Below are 20,000 nucleotides of genomic sequence, written 5' to 3'. Positions count from 1 at the left end.
AGTTTTCCACACCTTAATCTTTAGCGGTATCAGTAAATACACAGGGAGTGGCATCCCATTCAAAAGTAAATAATTAGTGTACAACCCCAATTCCAATGAAGTTGGGACGTTGTGTTAAACAAATAAAAACAGAATACGATGATTCGCAAATCTATATTTAATTGAATACACTACACACACTTTAATTGAATACACTACAAAGATATTTAATGTTCAAACTGATAAACTTGATTGTTTTTAGCAAATAATCATTAACTTAGAATTTCATGGCTGCAACACGTTCCAAAAAAGCTGGAACAGGTGGCAAAAAGGACTGAGAAAGTTGAGGAATGCTCATCGAACACCTGTTTGGAACATCCCACAGGTGAACAGGCTAATTTGAAACAGGTGGGTGCCATGATTGGGTATAAAAGGAGCTACCCTGAATTGCTCAGTCATTCACAAGGAAAGATGGGGCAAGGTTCACCTCTTTGTGAACATGTGCGTGAGAAAATAGTCGAACAGTTTAAGGACAATGTTCCTCAACGTACAATTGCAAGGAATTTAGGGATTTCATCATCTACGGTCCATAATATTATCAAACGTTTCAGAGAAGCTGGAGAATTCACTGCATGTAACCGGCAAGGCCGAAACCCAACATTGAATGCCCGTGTCCTTCGATCCCTCAGGCGGCACTGCATCAAAAACAGACATCAGTGTGTAAAGGATATCACCACATGGGCTCAGGAACACTTCAGAAAACCAATTTCAGTAAATACAGTTCGGCGCTACATCCGTAAGTGTAACTTGAAACTCTACTATGCAAAGCAAAAGCCATTTATCAACAACACCCAGAAACGCCGCCGGCTTCTCTGGACCCGAGCTCATCTAAGATGGACTGATGCAAAGTGGAAAAGTGTTCTGTGGTCCGACGAGTCCACATTTCAAATTGTTTTTGGAAATTGTGGACGCCGTGTCCTCCGGGCCAAAGAGGAAAAGAACCTTCCGGACTGTTATGGACGCAAAGTTCAAAGGCCAGCATCTGTGATGGTATGGGGATGTGTTCGTGCCAATGGCATGGATAACTTACACAATCTGTGAAGGCACTATTAATGGTGAAAGGTACATACAGGTTTTGGAGAAACATATGCTGCCATCCAAGCAACGTGTTTTTCATGGACGCCCCTGCTTATTTCAGCAAGACAATGCCAAACCACATTCTGCACGTGTTACAACAGCGTGGCTTCGTAGTAAAAGAGTGCGGGTACTAGACTGGCCTGCCTGCAGTCCAGACCTGTCTCCCATTGAAAATGTGTGGCGCATTATGAAGCGTAAAATACGACAACGGCAACCCCGAACTGTTGAACAGCTGAAGCTGTACATCAAGCAAGAATGGGAAAGAATTCCACCTTCAAAGCTTCAACAATTAGTGTCCTCAGTTCCCAAACGTTTATTGAATGTTGTTAAAAGAAAAGGTAATGTAACACAGTAGTAAACATGACCCTGTCCCAGCTTTTTTTTTGGAACATGTTGCAGCCATAAAATTCTAAGGTAATGATTATTTGCTAAAAACAATAAAGTTTATCAGTTTGAACATTAAATATCATTAAGTAATAGTTGGATGACACAAATAAGTGGTTTACAGTACAATTTCCTTGTTTGTCAGAAAATGTCATAAGATTTTTTTGCTTCAAAACCAGCTCGTCTTTAAAGTCCTTTAAAATTGAAAATAAAAATGTTGTAAATTTGACACACCACGGAGAAGAAATATCGTGTCTTCGTAGTGTATTCAATTAAATATAGGTTGAACATGATTTGTAAATCATTGTATTCTGTTTTTATTTGTTTAACACAACGTCCCAACTTCATTGGAATTGGGGTTGTACAAGGGCTCATTTTTGAAGCAGACAAACTGTTGTGATAAAAGTTTTCAGATTCTAATTTAAAAGGAAAAAAATATAAGAATGTATCTTTGTACAAGGCCTGACTTACATTGTTAGACAAAGGCAAGTTTAATTCAAACTACTTACACAAAAAAATAAAATACTCTTACAAAATGGTAGTGTTCACATACATCAAACAGCATCAGTCAGCTAGGAGAGATAATAGTCCGAGTGGATTGATCATGCTATAAAACAAATCCACAAAGTTAAGAGCTGTATCTCTTGACCTCTTGATAAGAAGTTCAATTCGTCAGTGAGAGGCAGCAAAGGTGGCATTGAGCAAAGTAGTGTAGGATGTGCATGTGATCCATCTGCTTGTGCACTGGACTTCTACGTGGAAGAATATGCCCTTTAGGTCATCATTTAATACCAAGAGCAACCTCCCTCTGTTTTTGTGCAACTTGTTTCACCCCATTTCAACAAAATCAGTTTCTAATTAAGTTAAACATAAATTACAGGTTGTTTGATCCACATGTATGAACAATATATTTTTACTGTACAAAGCACCATGTGAGGACACCTGTCACTTTGGCATACATGTTTACATTAAAGAACAACATAACAGTTTATCTTTTTTCATGTATGCAAATGTTAAGAACAGTCCACGGTCAGAGAGATTGCTAAACAGGCAGCATCCTTTCGAAAACATTCAATAATTTTATGTCCAATGATAGAAAACAATCTCACAACTGGAACATTATTAGCAGAACATTATAGCAGGAGGCCATCTCATTCAGCTCACTTCCAACCTAGTGTTCAGACAGGCAACAATTAGTTGATGCTAAAACGTTCATCATTTAGAAAGTAAGGTACAATGGTCAAAATTTGCTTGTTTAGTTGTCAAAAAAAAAAAGAGTCCATATTATAACCCCTGAGAATGTGGCTACAAATATTTATTCTTGCTGAATTTAATTTTTTTGGGGCCACAAACAGGCATCGATAGTGTATGTGGACTTTGAAAAGAAATCAATCAATATACATACATATAGTTATATGGGTGCCAATGTAAAGACAAATGCTGATACTATTTCACACCACATGGTATCCAAAGACATTGGATTCAAACACAAAAGCAAACATTTGAATTCATGCATAACACCCAGTTAAAAAAGTGGCTGTTGACCAAAGGGTTACAAAAATAAAAATAAAAATCACAAACAAAACATTGTTGCTTTCATCGATCCAGAATAATATCAGTAGATTTTAAAGGGTCTGCTCACTTTTACAAAGACGTGTGTGTTTATGATTTGTGAGCCTTTAAGATATACCTCCCATTAAAGATAAGTGTGTTAAACAAACCCAAATACTGTATTCTTTGAGTGAAATTAAGCTTAATTCAGTTCTTACAAATTCCTTTTATAATTTAAACAGTAACACTGTATTTTTATAAACAATGGCAACGGGGAGATGTGACATATCAGCAATAAATTAGATATATTAGAAATGTACTAATTCTCTTCCATTTTCCCTGTTATATAAAAATAACATCGCAAGCGTTTGTTCACATATTCTTGTTCAAACAAACCAGTTGACAATGAGTGACAATGGGAATGCAGCTTGTGCAGCAACTCATGGGGGTCCTTGCTGCTGTCTTTGGAGAGGGATGGAAATCAGTCTGCCAAATTCAGTCTCATTGTCACATCCCCACATGCAGTATCCCTGTTGGCTAGGCATTACCGCTCGCTTCCATGAGAGCAGTCAAAGGCACGCTCCATATTGAGAATTAATGTTTCCAAGTGGTTACCGTAACCATTAATTACCCTGTACTCTAGCTAACACACCACTCTTGGATATGCAGTTGTTGGTTCAGTGAGCCTTGCTACATGGAATAGTTGTTATTTTTTAAATGCTTGAATGAATGTAGAAAAAAGGAAGAGCCAGCTAATCCTGCATGTTCCACAAGTTAGTAAATAGTCTGATTTATTAGCAGCTGCAGAGATTGTTTTTTCAAATAACAAAGAAGACCATAGTGTGTTCGATGTGTGTGTGTTAAAAAAAAAAAAAAAAGAAAAAAAAAAGTGACCTTCTGGTTGTTGGGCCGTGCCTCATCACAGAGTCACTCCACAGCAAACCCACAAGTCTCCTCAATGGCAGTGAGCAACTTGTCATAAAGTTTGTCATAGCTTTCATAGGGAGGGATGTCAATCCGATTGAAACTGTAAAAATAGGAGATGATTTTAAGTTATTGCAACATGCATTAGGAAGTTCATGTACAGTAAATGGACAGAAGTATTGAGACACCGGTGTGTGACACCAGCGGCAAAATGGAAGCATTTGGGCATTTATTCCATATCCTTGATATCGTAAGGTCCAATGATTAGTGCATTCTTTGTACTCACTAGTAAGACAATTCAGCGCACTAGTAGAATGACTAGGGTGCACTAGTAAACCAGTAGTAAAACTAGAAATATATCTTTCCAAAACTAACACATTTTGCCACATACTGTATGTTTGGGAGATTTTGTTATGGTCATTTGAAAGCAAGTTTGAACTTTTGGGCCATAATTCCAAATGTTTTTTTAGGCACACTCCTCATCACCAAAAGAACAACATGGCTACAGTAAAGCATAGTGGTGGCAGCATCATGCTTTGGGGCTGTTTTCTTCATCTGGTACTGGGGCCTTAGTCAAGGTGGAAGGAATTATGACCAGTTCAAAATACTAGGTAGTGTCAGCACAAAACCTTTAGGCTTCTGCTAGAAAGCAAAAACAAAACAGTCAGGAAAAGCCTACTAGAACACCTGAACTTTGTTTTGGGTTAATCAACAGCACTTGGTGCCAGGTATGCACCAACTCCCATCTGACATGAGTTTGAAGGTGATTGGTTAATTCTGAAGAGAGCTACATCTCCAGTAATACGAGGGTGTGCACACTTGTGCAACCTAACTATTTTAGTTGTACAGGTTATTGGCCACATTCATAGTGGTGAAAGTTTTCAAATTAAAGTGGGTACAGCACAATAGTTAACTTGTAAGGTTTCATTGTGTACTAGTGGGCCAAAAGTAGCACTAGTGGAAAAAACAATACGAGGAACACAGTTGTTCTACTCGTGTGCTGAAATGTCTTACGAGTGATGACCAAAAGAATACTAGTACATGAACCTTAAGCTGGATAGAACCAAGAAGACTTTCTACAACAGAGCCTGTTGAAATGTTTGTCCGTTTATTCAGATATTTATTCAGGTTTAACTGCTTCCTCCAACATTCTAAAAACATGCTGCCAAAGTCAGCTGGGATAAGCTCCAGTTAGCAATGAGCCTAATGATAATGAAAAATGAAAATAATATTCCCCTAAACATTTTTCTCACCACGTGTGGGCTTTGGGGAGGTTGTTGGTGTTGGCATCAATCTGGTGGATGGTAAATAGCCGTGGGCCAGCAGCACCTGCATAAAAGGAAAATAGAGTAACATGTCAGTAAAATTGACACCAGACGTGTGGTTTTACAGTATACATTTGCACCATTATTACAGGTATACATGATGCATAGATTAATTTACACTTGAGACGATGTGAGTCTTGGGATGCACATGTCATGGAAACAATGAGTCCCAACCCGCGAACAATGAGTCCCTGCAACCTATCACGGAATACAGATACAGCAATACTCTGCCATATCATGGTTCTTGCTTCGCGGTCCCACGATATTGCAGATTTTTATTACAATTTTTACTCTATTTTTTATATAGTTTGTACAATATTTTTGTATTATCCATTGCTCTTGCTCTCTCTCAGTATACAGTATTATGTGTGTTTAGGCCTATGATAGAAATTTCCTTAGGACGATATTATTTTCCCAAAAACTATCAGGAGAAACGATAGTATCATTGATTTTTTTTTTATGGCTCTGATATAATAAGCATAATAATTCGTCACTCACTTTTCTTATTCTAAGAATAATGAATACTGACATTGTAATGTACAACAATAAATAAAAGATTAAAAAAAAAAAAACAGACTCCGTTCACAAAAATTGCAATTAAACAAATATTAAACATTTGCCATAGGAGGTATCAACAGTCATTAATGCCTTAACAGGCAATATTTACTGCCAATCAAGTTTCCAGTTGGTTAAGAAAAAGTGCCAAGTAGCAACATTAATAACGTCACAACAAGTAGATCAAAGCAACTCGTTTTGATTGAAAGATTTGTCCTACCTTTTAAAAGTCTGCAGACTTTTTTTTTATTTTATAAACGCTGCTTACATGTTTACTGGCTACATCTCTTACAAAAAGCAACGCTATACTGTCTGTAATACTGTCCGTGCGCCATAGTCCTGTTTGTATTTGCATTGTTGGACAAAGGGTTCCATAATTGTAAGCTGATGGGAAATGTCCCACTGTGTTTTTTGATCCCACCTGCAGAAATCGGCTGCGATGGTTGTGTTTAAAATTTCTTTAGTCACCATGAAGTTGTAAGTTGTGGTCTTCGTTGCGACTTCATACAAATTCGACATACGAGCTTGTTGGTGTTAGCGGGACGGCCATCTGGCTGGAATCCAAAATGTTCCCACATTGTCGCGGTGGCGTTAGGGCAGGGGTGTCAAACTCAAATTCACGGTGGGCCAAAATTAAAAATTGGGACAACGTCACGGGCCAAACTCAATATTTAATGAAAAACAACTGCGATGTGCATGTTCTCTCCAGAAATGTAGCGTTAGTTTATCATATGACAACCAACTTACATTTTGCTTAAACACTGAATCTGGAATAAACATTTAATATTATAAAAACGAGAAATCAAATTTGTGATAAAAGACATCAGTGGTATTTGTTGTTTTGTATTTAAATAGATCAAATTAATTCTTCTGTCTCTCCAGCTTCTATTTATCTATCTCCAACTACCGTTCTTTTTTATGTACATCTTTTTTCGAAGGCCAACAACAAAACAACCCAAAAAAATAAGAATGTCCTTCAATAAAAATCCAAACTTCAAACTATTAACAATCCCTGCCGAGGAGATGATAAAGGGCATTAAAAAAAACAATTCAATTATGTTATATTCTTTGTTACAGCCACGTTGCTCTGCACACAACAAACATGTCTGTCTGAACAGACAATCTCCCTCCCGCCTGTCTTGGAAGTTAACTGTTTTCCATCTTTCGTTTGGCCATTTTTGGGAAGGGAAAGTGTGAATTTTACTCGAGGAGACTGGTAGCATAGTTGCTAACAACTGCAACAGAAAGGGAAGGGGCGCACGCCGGTCCAACACACTAGCAAAGCATTCTGGGATTTGTAATATTAGTGGTGCATGTGTTATATATACTGGCGGGCCAGCTCTAATACACATTTGATATGGTCTTGCAGGCCAAATAGAATTAGATCGTGGACCAAATTAGGCGCCGGGCCTGAGTTTGACATGTATGCGTTAGGGTTTGGGACTATTTCCATTTATGCTGCTAAGTTTTCTATAACTGCAGCTGTCAGAAAACTTGCATCTCAAACACGCGCACACACTCTTCAAGATCTTTGATTGGTTTAGAGACCACGATGATGAAACCCATCGTGTGTCGGCTTGTAAGTCGCGCAAGTCTGCACCATTCTGAAATTAGGGCGCATATGCGACCAAATTAGTCGCCACTCTGAGGTCCTGTCTAGCCAAAAAGGAAAAAAATAAATAAATACGCCGGATTTCCAGCACCACGCCAGAGTACTAAGCCATTGCTCTGCGTCCTAAAACGCAGCTTGATCGTACTTTATGCGTCCCTGCTAATTTTTGTGCGTCTCAGACGCAGGACGCACTTCAAAAGAGATCCCTGACATGTATGTTTTGAGTTATGTGTTGTGACGTTGGGTCCAATGTGAAGAGCAGGCTTCTACAAGCAATGCTAAACCTATGTTCTGTTTTTGATTACTTGTTAATTTGTGAATTTATCAATTTTGATGTGGGACATAGGAGCCATTCTTGACACTGGCATAGGTGAGACAAGAAGCCTCATACATATTTGATAGTATGCTGTGATGTATGTTAGCGGATTTAATACTTCAGAATGACTTCCCAGAGTCATTCAAGGACAGGATCCTTCCAAAAAAATCATTAGAGGCAGCACTAAGGCCAGATGAGCAGAGGCTGCCATTAGCAAAATGATGGCAAAAATGTCCATTTACAACAACCAATACAAGGCCACAGACGAAAATTCCGGCAAGTTTATGTTTTCAGCGAAGGTTTTGGTTTTTCATTTTCTCCAGATTTTTAGTCCAAGAGATTAGAGCTCACAGTGTAGTTCTCATGTCTGAGTGCGTGGTAGCAGTATTTGCCAGCAGGGCCCAGCAAACAAAAACAAAAAATTATAAAAAAAATGTTTTATATATATCCCACAAACACTCAGGGTTCAAATCAGGTCAGAGACTCACCTTCTGTAGACAGAAATCTCTTGGTTTTGCTATGTAGTGATTGAAAAGTAAGGAATGTATTAAAAATAAAAGAAAAATAAATCAAATAGTCTTCTCATTGATTTTACCTTGGAGGGCCTTGAAGCCCTGCAGTGGAACCCTGGAAGAACCTGTGACGAACTGTAGCAGACGGGCTCGCCGCTCCTCATCGAAGGACTCCACAGCTTTCCAGAACCACTTTACAATGTTACTGTCTGGTGTGCAATGTTTAAGCCGCGTGTTGGACTTCCAGTCATTGATGTCGATTTTACCCAAGCCACATACAATCAGCTGCAGAAGGAAGAAAATAATATGCGCTTATTTTAGAGATGCAATCTCACAGGCCACAATATTAGGTACAAATGCAGAATCTAAAGAGATCATTGAAAAAGAGTCACATTTGGACAATGTCAATAATGGAATACTGGTAATTATTTAAAAATACAGGGGTGCCTTAAGATACGAGTGACCAGAGTAGTTTTTCAAGATATGAGCTCTCATTCGTTAGGTTTTTTTTTTTTGCCTTGACTTGCGAGCTCAAACCTGAGATACAAGCACTGTATGCTGGCAGCAAAGTAAAAATTCACAATAAGCAGCAGTTTGGCAGACAGTGAACAATTCTTTAAAAAAAAAAAAAGAAGATTTAAGATGTTCAATGCCACTCGTAGTTGAAGTTCACTGTCAAACTGAACATAAAACAAAGAGAATTACACTTTTGTGTATTTAAAACAACAACTTTGCCTTAGGAATGCCCCTGCTACCACATAATGTGTTAATCAAATCTGAGTATTATTAACTTTGCGAAGACAGCTTTTTTATACAGCTTATACGTTATTAGATTCTGCAGGTTTCTGGTTAAAGTTGTACAGTATACGCAAGTGAAGTAACATGACTTATTCCACAATTACACCGACCATGTATATATTTTTTAATAGTGCAGGATGTTCGGAAAGTCACTGTGCACTTAGATGTTTCAATAAATACATGTACAGTTTCTTTGTATTCTTTGCACTTATATTTTTATTACCAGACATGTTTCGTTATAGGAAACAGGAGGTACATACTGCATTCTATATTGCAACATGTCTGATAATAAAATATGCAGGTAAATCTCAATAAATTAGAATAGTGTCAAAAGCTTCATTTAGGTAGTTAAATTCCAAATGTGAAACTGAAGAGTTGCAATGCACTCATAGTGAAATATCTCGCCCAGAGTCAGCAGGGATTGGCTCCAGCATGCCCACGACCCTAGTGATGATAAGCGCTACGGAAAATGGATGGGTGGCTGGATGAGAACCTTGGTTCTAGTCCTGCACCTCATAGAAGTGCCTTCAGATAGCTTTTTGTCGTGACTTACTCTAAATAAATTGTCAAGAGGACATAGGGAAAGTACCTCAAGCTCTTTCTCATCAAAAGCCTTTAAGAGGTGTTGGGGAATGACTTCATTGAAGCCCTTCTGTAGAGCAAGGAACTGAGCCTCGATGCCTCGCAGAAAGCGCCAGTTGACGTACAGTCGGACATATTCTTTCTTAGTGTCCTGTGTGACGGGCATGCTCTTTCCATTGGGCTTGAGCTCATGCTGGATGATCTCGCCGTAGGCATTGTGCTCTACACAGAAGGTGTGATCCAACACGCCTGTGATGTCATTGTCCCTGAGGAGTCATTAGAGGTTAAATTACCATTTTAAGTCAATCGCTAGAGTCGACACTGTGGAGAAAACATAATCCAAGAAAGAATCCATTTCGTAATATAGTACCATTACTCCAGCACAAATTGCTTCTTTTGTTTTGATTGAGTCCATCTGTATCACTGCAGATTTTCTGATGATGCCAATTTAGATACACTTTAAATTGATAGTTTCTAGTTCTGGTCAATATCAGTAGGAGTTGAGATGAACAATTATTTTAAATGATATCACTATTTCAGCAATCCTATAAACAAAAACAAAAAAATAATATTCAGCGGTGTGTGTTATTATTATTATCATCATCATCATCATCATCATCATCTTCTGAATCCTTCAGCTTTGCTCAACAATACACCCTAGGGGGCGCTGTCCCCCATGTGCTGTTGTCCAAGCTTTTGTTTCATATTCTGAAATGTGTTCAAAATGTGGTGTTATTTGCAGGACGTTGTACTAAACATTTAAAAAATAATAATAATATCACAGTCATGATATATAAATCTCACAGAACACTTTTTTACCCCCCAACAGAAATGTGCCTTGTACGTACAGGATCCAGACAAGACTGTTGTGCAGGTCCGGGTCTACAGACTCCATGTCGTCCAGGGTGATGGGTTTACCTAGCAGTTGTTTGTAGAATGGTAGTGTAAAGCCTCCATCAATGTAGTGGCCATGGAACACTGCCATCCCCATGATACGGCCCACAAAATGGAAGTATGACAAGTGCTCCTAGACATAGAAGACACACGCGTCTTTAATAAATGACTTACCTTTTGAACCTGCTCATCGTTTACAGTTGCATTCAAACGTATCCATCCACCATTTATTTGCAAAGGTTACACTCTTGCAGTAGCAATGAACATTTGTTTTAAATAAACAACACCATTACCGTAATAATATTTCAAGTGAAATGTGTATTTTTGCAAATGTAATTTACAATGAGGGTTGGATCATTTTGAGTGAAACTGTATAATCTTCACAAATGCCTCCTGCCTGAAAAATCATGAAGTAAAAAAAAATACAAACTAAAAATAAAAAAAAGCTAACAACAGCAGGCATAAAATAACTGGGATCTCAGAAACACAATTTGTTCTTCTAATGATGCATTCTGAAGAAACGCAAAATGACGTAAACATTTTTATGCCATTTAAGTGTCTGAAATAGAGATTATAAAGGAAGCCAGCAAGAGGACTTGAATCATGAAGCATTAGTCAGGTGATCAATTTCAGTGATAGTTTGATACGAACTACCAATTGCGGTTGTTTATAGCTTGGTTGCAGTGCCATCACATTTACTGTAATTGCTGTATTGTCCATGACTTACAGGGTTGACTGCAGAGTCCGGGTTAATCTGCAGAGTGTAGATGTCATCACGTGAGTACTGGAACAGTCCATAGTACGGGTTCAACATCTCGTGTGATAACAGATAGAGCCACTCCCTGGACAGAGAGACCAAAATACTGTACAGTAAACTGCATATTTGTGACTCGGCATTCTCAAATTAACTAATTTACAGGTCATTTTGGAACCTATCCTCCATTATTTGCTGAAAAAACTCACACGTTCGCTGTTTTTGTGGTAAGGCCAAAGCAATATAGTTGTGCTTTGCCATCTTTTGGCATCTTGGTGCCAAGGAACTATGTTGAATTGAGTTGAGGAGCTTCATATTGACAAACTATAAGAGCGTTGCCTCCATGTGGGCACCAAGAAACTATGTGGAAGTCAGTGGAGGAGCTAAATTTTGACTAAGGTAGTGCTTTGCCAGTTGCAATCTTGTGGCATTTACAGGTAATTAGACAGTATATAGCGTGAATTTCCGCTATTTGCGGCAAGGCTTGGTCCGTATTGCACTTTTAATAACTTTCCTACCTGGCCACTCCACCATAATCAAGTCCTTCTTCTCCCCGAAACTTCACCATGAGCCTTTTCCATAGGTCCTTTGGCCTCATCTTCATCACCTGTCGATAGGATTCCTGCAACGCAGTAACACAACGTTTACAACTTTATAAAACCTGCTAGTTGCAGATTTGCACAAAGCAAAATGGAGGAAGTATCGACACCTTTGCGTGAACAATTGCAATATACTCTTACTACCATTACATTGTACATGAGCAGAACTAGTGATGCACTACAGTTGTCACCCTTTTAACAACAGATATGACAATGTTGCACCACACCAATATGAAAGGGAAATGTTACAGCTATTGAGAAGGTGCGACTGACAAGTCCTGTAATGTTGCAGTGTGCTGCTTCCATAGTTTAGACCAATTGGTTCATTGCTGTCATGCTCCAGCTCAATTAGTGTTCATCCCATGTGCAGACTGCTGGCAGTATTAAGGGCAGCGTTCATTAAAAGTGGATTAGGGGCAGTTATAATAAACGCAGTCATAAGACTATAATAACACAGCCTCTTTCACCGCCACGTTCCACTCTTCCCTTTCAGATGAGGCAGACAACTTTGAGGTGCTGTGAGGGTAAAAAGGAAGGTCTTATCCACACCAAAAGGTACACATTAAGAAGGTTCTGACAGCCCACAGGCTAACACTTGCCCATTCAGTCAGCATTTAAGACGGTCTAGTGTTCAGATGGTCTGGAGAAGTTATGCAGTCATATCTCGCGCAACCTTAAGCTGTCCTTTGCCCTACCGCCTGTCTCTCTCACAGTGAGATCAGACAACAAAAATGTCTTCCTTCAGATTAACAGACATAGCTGTTCCAGCACATTCCACCGCATAGTTTATGAGGGCCGTACAGTCTGTTGCAGGTGTTGTTGCTCTGATAAAGGCCCTGCACCTCACAGATGCAGTAACACTCCCCAGAGAGAGGTCTGCTTTAGATTTGAAACAGAAAGGCTCCACACATCATAGATAATGCTGTGTGTGTGCACGCGCGCGTCACATTCAAACAGCCCTGGGCAATGCTGTTTATGGGAGACAAGAAATAGAGATAAAACATTCACATAACATTGCGTGAGTCTAAAAATAACCAGGAACAGTTAACTAAGAGCAGATCCCGTGTCGTCTGCCTCACAGACAGTGCAATAGCATTATATGTATAAGTGGTGCCTTTACTTTACTATAGTTTAATTAATTCCATAACCAATTTAATCGCATATAAATAAAATGTTTATTTATTATATTTATTTATTTTTATTTATTATTTATTATATATAAATAAAATGTTCCCATTAAAATGAACTAAAATGCCATTAATCTATTTGAGTCCCCCCAAAACAACAGCATTTTGTTACATTTTTAAATAAAGAAAAACAGTAAATAATTTTAACAGAATTTAAAGGAAACTAAGTAAAACAAAATGAACTGTTTTTATAATGTATATTTGATATATGCCTTTAAAGCGAGTGACATGAGGAGCTGGAATCAGTCTGCATATGAGCATCAGGGCAGCTCCTTGCGAGTGTTTTCATTTTTTATTTGAGTTTCATTGCCCTACTCAAACAGCTGAAAGTTCATCTGCGACTGTGCCTCTCCTTTCCCAGATGCAGGGGCTTTACTGCTACCTCACAACTGGCGTATTTGAAGCTCGCTCAATTAATATTTTTTTTTTGGCTTACAACACAAGGGGGGGGGGAATAAATTTTAAATGTATATATGTGTGTGTATATATATATATATATATATACACACACACACACACACACACACACACATATATACATACATATATATATATATATATATACACACACACACACACACACACACACACATATACATATATACATATACACATACACATACATATATATATATACACACACACACACACACACACATATATATATACATATACATATATAAACAACCAACCAAGCAACATCTCCCAACTCCTAACTAAGGCTAACTCCTAAGGCTTGTATGTTGGGGCACTTGTAAGTCAAGGTACCACTGTATTATGAACTGGTTCAACAGGCACTGCTTCAATGAAGCTCATGTATTAGTCAAGGTTTCCAAATGTTTCTAACGATTTGTTCTCCTGGGGTGTCTTGGTGAAACATAGATGATGCGATGACATCTTGATGTCATTCCCTCCTCACCTCAAATATTTCCTCACGGGACACCTCGATGCGACAATGCCCAGCCTGTGGCTGCTGCTGAGACAGTTCCTGTCGGAGGATCTTGAGCTTCTGGACCAGGTCTCGCTTGTACTTGGGCACCGTGAGACACTCTGCCTCCTCTGGGAGCTGACCTGTGGACACCAGAGCCTGCTGGACCTGATCCTTCAACTGGTTCTGTCGACTGATGAGCAAAAGAAATATAATTTTAAGGAAGATGGGAAAGGCCAGAAGTAAGAGACAAAGTTATGATTATATTTACCAAGGCCTGAGGTTATATTTATTTAAAGAATAAATATAACCTTTGAGACTTTTATGTTTTTTTCCCTTTTTTTTATATTCTTGGTCAGATAATCCACATTTTCATAGTTTTATCAGGAGACAGAATGGACTGGGATGAATAAATAGCATGTCACACAGATACATACAATTTAAAATCTAAACTCTAACGAGGATATTAACACGAAGAAGTATTGTAAAATCACTTAGAGGCAACATGGCCACATGGCAACACAATTACATGTCGAAACAAGAGGTGGTGCTACAACCCCTAAATAGGACAATTTTAGACAATCAAAAGATGACGAAAGTAATCGCACAGGAAGTCCAAAAGTAAGGAAGAGTGAAACAACTGGCTGGTTTTGCAATACTATAATAAATACCACTGGACAGAAAAAATATGTTTTCTTCTTTATTGTATTCTTACTGACAAAAATTGGTAAATGATGAGTTTGAAATTATTTAGTGAAAAACCCATTACACTTTAGCCTAGCCCAATAATGGGGGAAATAAACCTGTATTTTAAATTGGAAATTATTTAAAGGAAAATCCCATTACACTTGAGCAACAGCTGCCTTTCAACCCTAAATGGAAAGGATCCACAATGTCTGTGGAATGCTATCACTTGCACATCCTCATTGTTTTTCCATGTCAAAATGGCTGGTGTGAAAAAGATCACTAAAACGGAATGTACAGTTTTCGTAGCCTTTGGACAGATGGACACAAAGTGGTGTAATATAGGATATTGGTCTTGAACTAAGTTAACAAATAGAAACAAACCATTAAATTAAAGATGTAAGATATAAGGAAATAGCAGCACGCAAAATACAATAATAACAAAGCTATTATTTCTCTCCACCATAGTTTTCCATATAATCAGTTTTCGGTTTATATATTGACGAAAGGTCAAAATGCATTCAAAAAATAATTGTCTTCTCATCCTTTTCTACACAAGTTTGATCAATCTATATCTTCAACCAAGAGCTTAGAGGTGGTTTTTGGTATTATATACAGAATCAATGGGCTCTTATGGAGTCCCCAATTTATGAGGTAGGACTATTTACACAATGGCATTTTGCACTTAAGTGGGGATAGCAGGCAAGTTGAGCTCTGAGTCGGGCTGTAAACAGAAGCAAAGCGAAGTGAAACGAAGAAGCATGCATGTGTCATTCAATGTGACTGACACTAGTAGTGTAGGTTATAAAAAAGGATTTTGATAGAAGTTCAAGTCAATTAATCTGAGAAAATAAACCTTTCAGAAAGTACATACTAAGGCAGGGGCAAACCAGTCAGCAGACTCAGACAGGCTGCAGTTGTCAGAGGTTGAATTAGACCACAATTGCTCTCAAATAACCTTCTAATGGCCTGCATTGTCTATAATCACATTGACAACTTGGCTTAGTTTGTAATGTCTGCCAAGTGGAATTGAGTTAGGCTTTTCAATCACTTCCTGTTAGGTCATAAAGCAACAGGGCTCCAAAGGACTCTCAAGAACTCCTCTTGAATCCCTTTATTTCCTGCAGACTAGACTCTGAGTGAGGGATGGGACGTAGGAAGGGGACTCGCCCGACAGCATCCAAATCGAGCAGACAACTCTTAGTGTAAGGGAAAGGATGAGAGGAGGCACAGAACAACATCTGCACTTTCACCTATAAATGAAATATCCCTGCCCAAGACTCTCCTGGTCACAAACAAAATGCATATCAGAATTCTCTTTTCGCCGATGAGCAGAACTCTGCAAACTACAGACATTCACCGCTGCGACACATCACCAAAATGAAGGAACATAAATCAAAATCCTGTGGGAGATTGCATGTTAACTTCTCATGTAACTATATTCAAAACAGGTCTGGATTCAAAGATTCGGTTACTGAAAAGTGACCCTGAACTGTCAGGTCGGTAATATCATGGGGGAAATGTGCAGCAAAATGTTTGCTGGATGCCCAGAAAAAGTCTCAATGAAATAAAAAGCAACATTAAAAATGACAAATTTGACAGATTTTGACAGTATATCAAACATTTTTGTGGGATGATGGAACTGGGGGTAAAAATCCTGAAATTGATAAAAGGCAGATGTCTTGATGGTACTCCATGATGCTTGATATCTTTTGCAGATACGAGATATTTCCTAATATATTAACATTTCTAAGCTGTTGAGTTTTGCAGCAACTGTGCCAAAACGACCTACCACTCTGTGCAGTCATTTACAGGTTAAATCAATGATTTGGCAATTCAACATATTACAAAGCTTAAGTATAATTAAATAACCTTGACACGTCGCACTGGAGTGCATAATTCTATTACATACAATGAATACTTTTTTGACCACAAAAAAATGCCCAACACTAAAATAGCCACAATGTCGAGAAAAGATGAACGCAATTGCTGTGCCCTCACCCACTTGGATGTTTTCTATTTCACCAGAATACAGAAAACAACTTCTCTGCATAATGTTGAAAGCATCTACATTGGAAAAAGGTGGCGTGCCAGGATAGGTTTTTAAGACTTTACAGGGGACCAGAGATGAGAAAAAGAAAACCGATCAGAAAATTATTTGATCCAAATGAACAGGAAAAGAAGAAACCGGATCCCTTTGCACTGCGTTGTGTCGCTGCACAGAGAAGGAGTGAGGTCAGGTAAAGGAGGCCCTTCAAGGCACCCGTCCACTGCTCCATCTTCATGAAGCAAAGGCTTATGGGTAATTCTATGGCTGTTAAAAGCACAGTAGGTGTTTGAACAGCTGCATAGGCAAAGACATTCTGAACACATGTTTGGGCCATGCTCAAAGGCTTGGCCCATACACAGACACATAAACCAATACATAAACCGCCACTTAAACCTCCAAAGATTGACTCAAACACACAATTCATTAACGGACTTGGGCATTACATTCATGTGCTATTTCCTGGATGTAAGCTATAGTCCTTGTCTCCCATTCTCCTGTCAGATGTCTTGCCAACACCAGCTACGTGACGGATAGTGTGCTGAAATGCATTTATGATCAGAAATTCTACAAGGTTTTTAAGCATGTGTGAGGTTTGTGTGGAAAGTGGAAGTCAGAGAGAATATGTGGCCGTGTGCAACAGGGGCTTCCTGGAATGAAAAACAAATCTCACCTCACATTCTGACTTTCAATGCCTCCTCGAGAGCCATTGGGGCTTGGGCTGTAAATGCAAAACAAAGACAATTGAGACCAGGAAATAAAGATTTGTTTTTTTACTGTTTAATGATTTCCCGATAATATAAGGCTACAAAAGGTCAAAGCTCACTTAAGGACTCTATGCAGGTTGGCAGAGAGGCGTGGGTCAGTGAACTGTGTGGTTCGGTTGTTGTGGTCCACAAAATATACTCTCCCTGTGGCAGTGTTCCTTATCTCCCATCCAGGAGGAAGCGGACCCAGTTCTTCACAGTTCACATTACTCAGATCTCTGACACGCGACAGAAGCGAAAACAAAACATTACAATGAATAAAAAATCTAAATACAAATAAATAATAATTAACAATGTTGACACTTTTACCACTGCAATAAACAGAATATGTTTCTGGAACAAGAGTGGGATCCGAGAAGCTCGATTATTTCTAACGTTCTTCATTATTTTAACAGTTTAAAAGACCAGATTTAGCAAGAATAGCTTGAGAAAACAAGCACACACACTATGATTTTGTCCTTTATAATTTGATATTCTATTTTACATTTATTACGACTTTTTATTCTATAAATATTGACTTGTTACTCTAGAGAGCGAGAAATGGCATTTCAATTCTCCGTATATTCTAGATATCAAGAGCATTGACAATACAAATCCTTCAATCCTTGAAGAGCATTTCTCATTCTTAAAGTCAGTGTTTTATCGTGCAAAGCCAGAGGGACGTGAGGCTTGCCAGGTATTACAATATCAGCCAGCCATGATTTGTTAATATCTGTGGTACACTAAAGTCTGTGTTTTTGCACGTGTAGATGCTTTTCACACACGCCTGACTATCTACTTTCCAAAAAGATTTAATACTTGACAGACTTGCAACCAGCCGTATGCGATGAACTCTGACTGGCCTATCATGACGCAACCTAATGTATCTCAATGTCAGATGGTAAAATCATAGGGTTTGTGATAAGGAAAGAAGTGTATGCGCCTAGCTCCTCAACTGTTCTGTCATGTCATGTGTTGTCGTGATGATGTCACAATTCCTGGAGGTCACATACCTGGGTACTCTGGGGTCATGCCATGTGCTGACACCTGTCTGAGTGTGAAGGAAGTACACTTGGCCTTGCTGTGTGGTCCTCTGTTCTGTAAAATGTTAAAAAGAGGGCTTAATTAAACATGATACAATACATTATTTGGTATCCAGAAAGAGCCAAATTGAAGATTTACTGAAATTTACAGGGTACTAAACATGGGAGAGAAAGGAGAGGTTTTATTTTTATTTTCTAGAGTTGAGCTAATTCGTAATTGCCTGCCACAGTGTGGGTTGTCAAGGTGCTGCCTGCTGAGAGCTTTCTGGTAACGTTTTGGATTAACACCCTGCTTTAACTACTCAGAACCTTCCAACCAATGCACTGTATAAGTTTCAGGTAAAAACTCTTGGCGTGTGCTCACATAAGAAGAATCAGATCTGCTGACAGATTTAAAAGGCATTGCCCACAAAATTAAGGAATGAATGAGACAAGCCTACAGTGGCTAGGACTGGAGCCTACTAAATCTGAGGCGCTGAGCATAAGGCTAAGATATGCTTCATCACCTCTGGCTCCAAAACCCCGGTGAAGAAAAATCCTGCGAGGATAAACAAAACTCCCATAGATGTGTGGAGGACTGCAGCTGGTGTGTGTGTTTATTTTTTACATGAATGCATTTCAGTGTGTGTAGAAAAGAGAAAGAGGTGGTGAGGGGAGCAGATGGGAACAACCAGCCTTTAACAGCTACAATTCAATTAGATTGTCTAAAATGGAGCGAGTATTACAGGCTCCTTGTGTGGAGCTGTAGCATCACAGAGAGGTTGTGGACTGAATGAGGGCTCAGACTAGTTGCTTTACTGAGCCCACTGTTCAGCAGGAAGGAGGGCAGGGGCAAAGCAATGAGCACACCAACTATCGCACCCATCCCCCGCATAGACAACTTAGCTGAACATCCATCCATCCATCCATTTTCTGAGCCGCTTATCCTCACAAGGGTCGCGGGAGACCTAGAGCTTATCCCAGCTATCGTCGGGCAGGAGGCGGGGTACACCCTGAACTGGTTGCCAGCCAATCGCAGGGCACATATAAACGAACAACCATTCCCACTCACATTCACACCTACGGGCAATTCAGAGTCTTCAATTAACCTACCATGCATGTTTTTGGGATGTGGGAGGAAACCGGAGTGCCCGGAGAAAACCCATGCAGGCACGGGGAGAACATGCAAACTCCACACAGGTGGGGCTGGGGATTGAACCTCAGAACTGTGAGGCAGACGCTCTAACCAGTCGTCCACCGTGCCGCAGCTGAACATCATTATGAAATTATTCTAAGAAGTTAATGCTGGTTATACCATTAGCGAATGATCATTTGTGGCAACACTACAGTTCTGCTTAGCGTTTGGCTTTGATATGCTTTGGCCGTGGTTCTTTCCCTCTCGAACTTAGTCGAGCCAACTACTAAGTCACTGGCTGAGTTGCTCACAGACACATTTTCGAAAAT

General features: G+C 39.1%; 1 protein-coding gene across 1 annotated transcript in view; it reads right to left on the bottom strand.

Annotated features, from left to right (window-relative positions):
* Nucleotides 1-1,962: 1,962 nt before the first annotated feature.
* Nucleotides 1,963-20,000, bottom strand: part of smurf2 (SMAD specific E3 ubiquitin protein ligase 2) — a 60,766-nt gene continuing 42,728 nt past the window's right edge. Inside the window, exons 9-19 of the mRNA XM_061700744.1 lie at nucleotides 18,528-18,612; nucleotides 17,595-17,753; nucleotides 17,442-17,489; nucleotides 14,029-14,230; nucleotides 11,842-11,945; nucleotides 11,297-11,411; nucleotides 10,524-10,702; nucleotides 9,683-9,941; nucleotides 8,379-8,580; nucleotides 5,229-5,304; nucleotides 1,963-4,078 (exon numbers count right to left, since the gene is read on the bottom strand). Of these exons, the coding sequence (XP_061556728.1) occupies nucleotides 3,979-4,078; nucleotides 5,229-5,304; nucleotides 8,379-8,580; nucleotides 9,683-9,941; nucleotides 10,524-10,702; nucleotides 11,297-11,411; nucleotides 11,842-11,945; nucleotides 14,029-14,230; nucleotides 17,442-17,489; nucleotides 17,595-17,753; nucleotides 18,528-18,612 (1,529 nt within the window). The 3' untranslated portion in view covers nucleotides 1,963-3,978. The remainder of the gene's footprint in view (nucleotides 4,079-5,228; nucleotides 5,305-8,378; nucleotides 8,581-9,682; nucleotides 9,942-10,523; nucleotides 10,703-11,296; nucleotides 11,412-11,841; nucleotides 11,946-14,028; nucleotides 14,231-17,441; nucleotides 17,490-17,594; nucleotides 17,754-18,527; nucleotides 18,613-20,000) is intronic.

The sequence above is a fragment of the Phycodurus eques genome, chromosome 16, assembly GCF_024500275.1.
Source record: "Phycodurus eques isolate BA_2022a chromosome 16, UOR_Pequ_1.1, whole genome shotgun sequence".
Lineage (NCBI taxonomy): Eukaryota > Metazoa > Chordata > Actinopteri > Syngnathiformes > Syngnathidae > Phycodurus > Phycodurus eques.
This window is presented reverse-complemented; position numbering and strand designations above follow the sequence as displayed.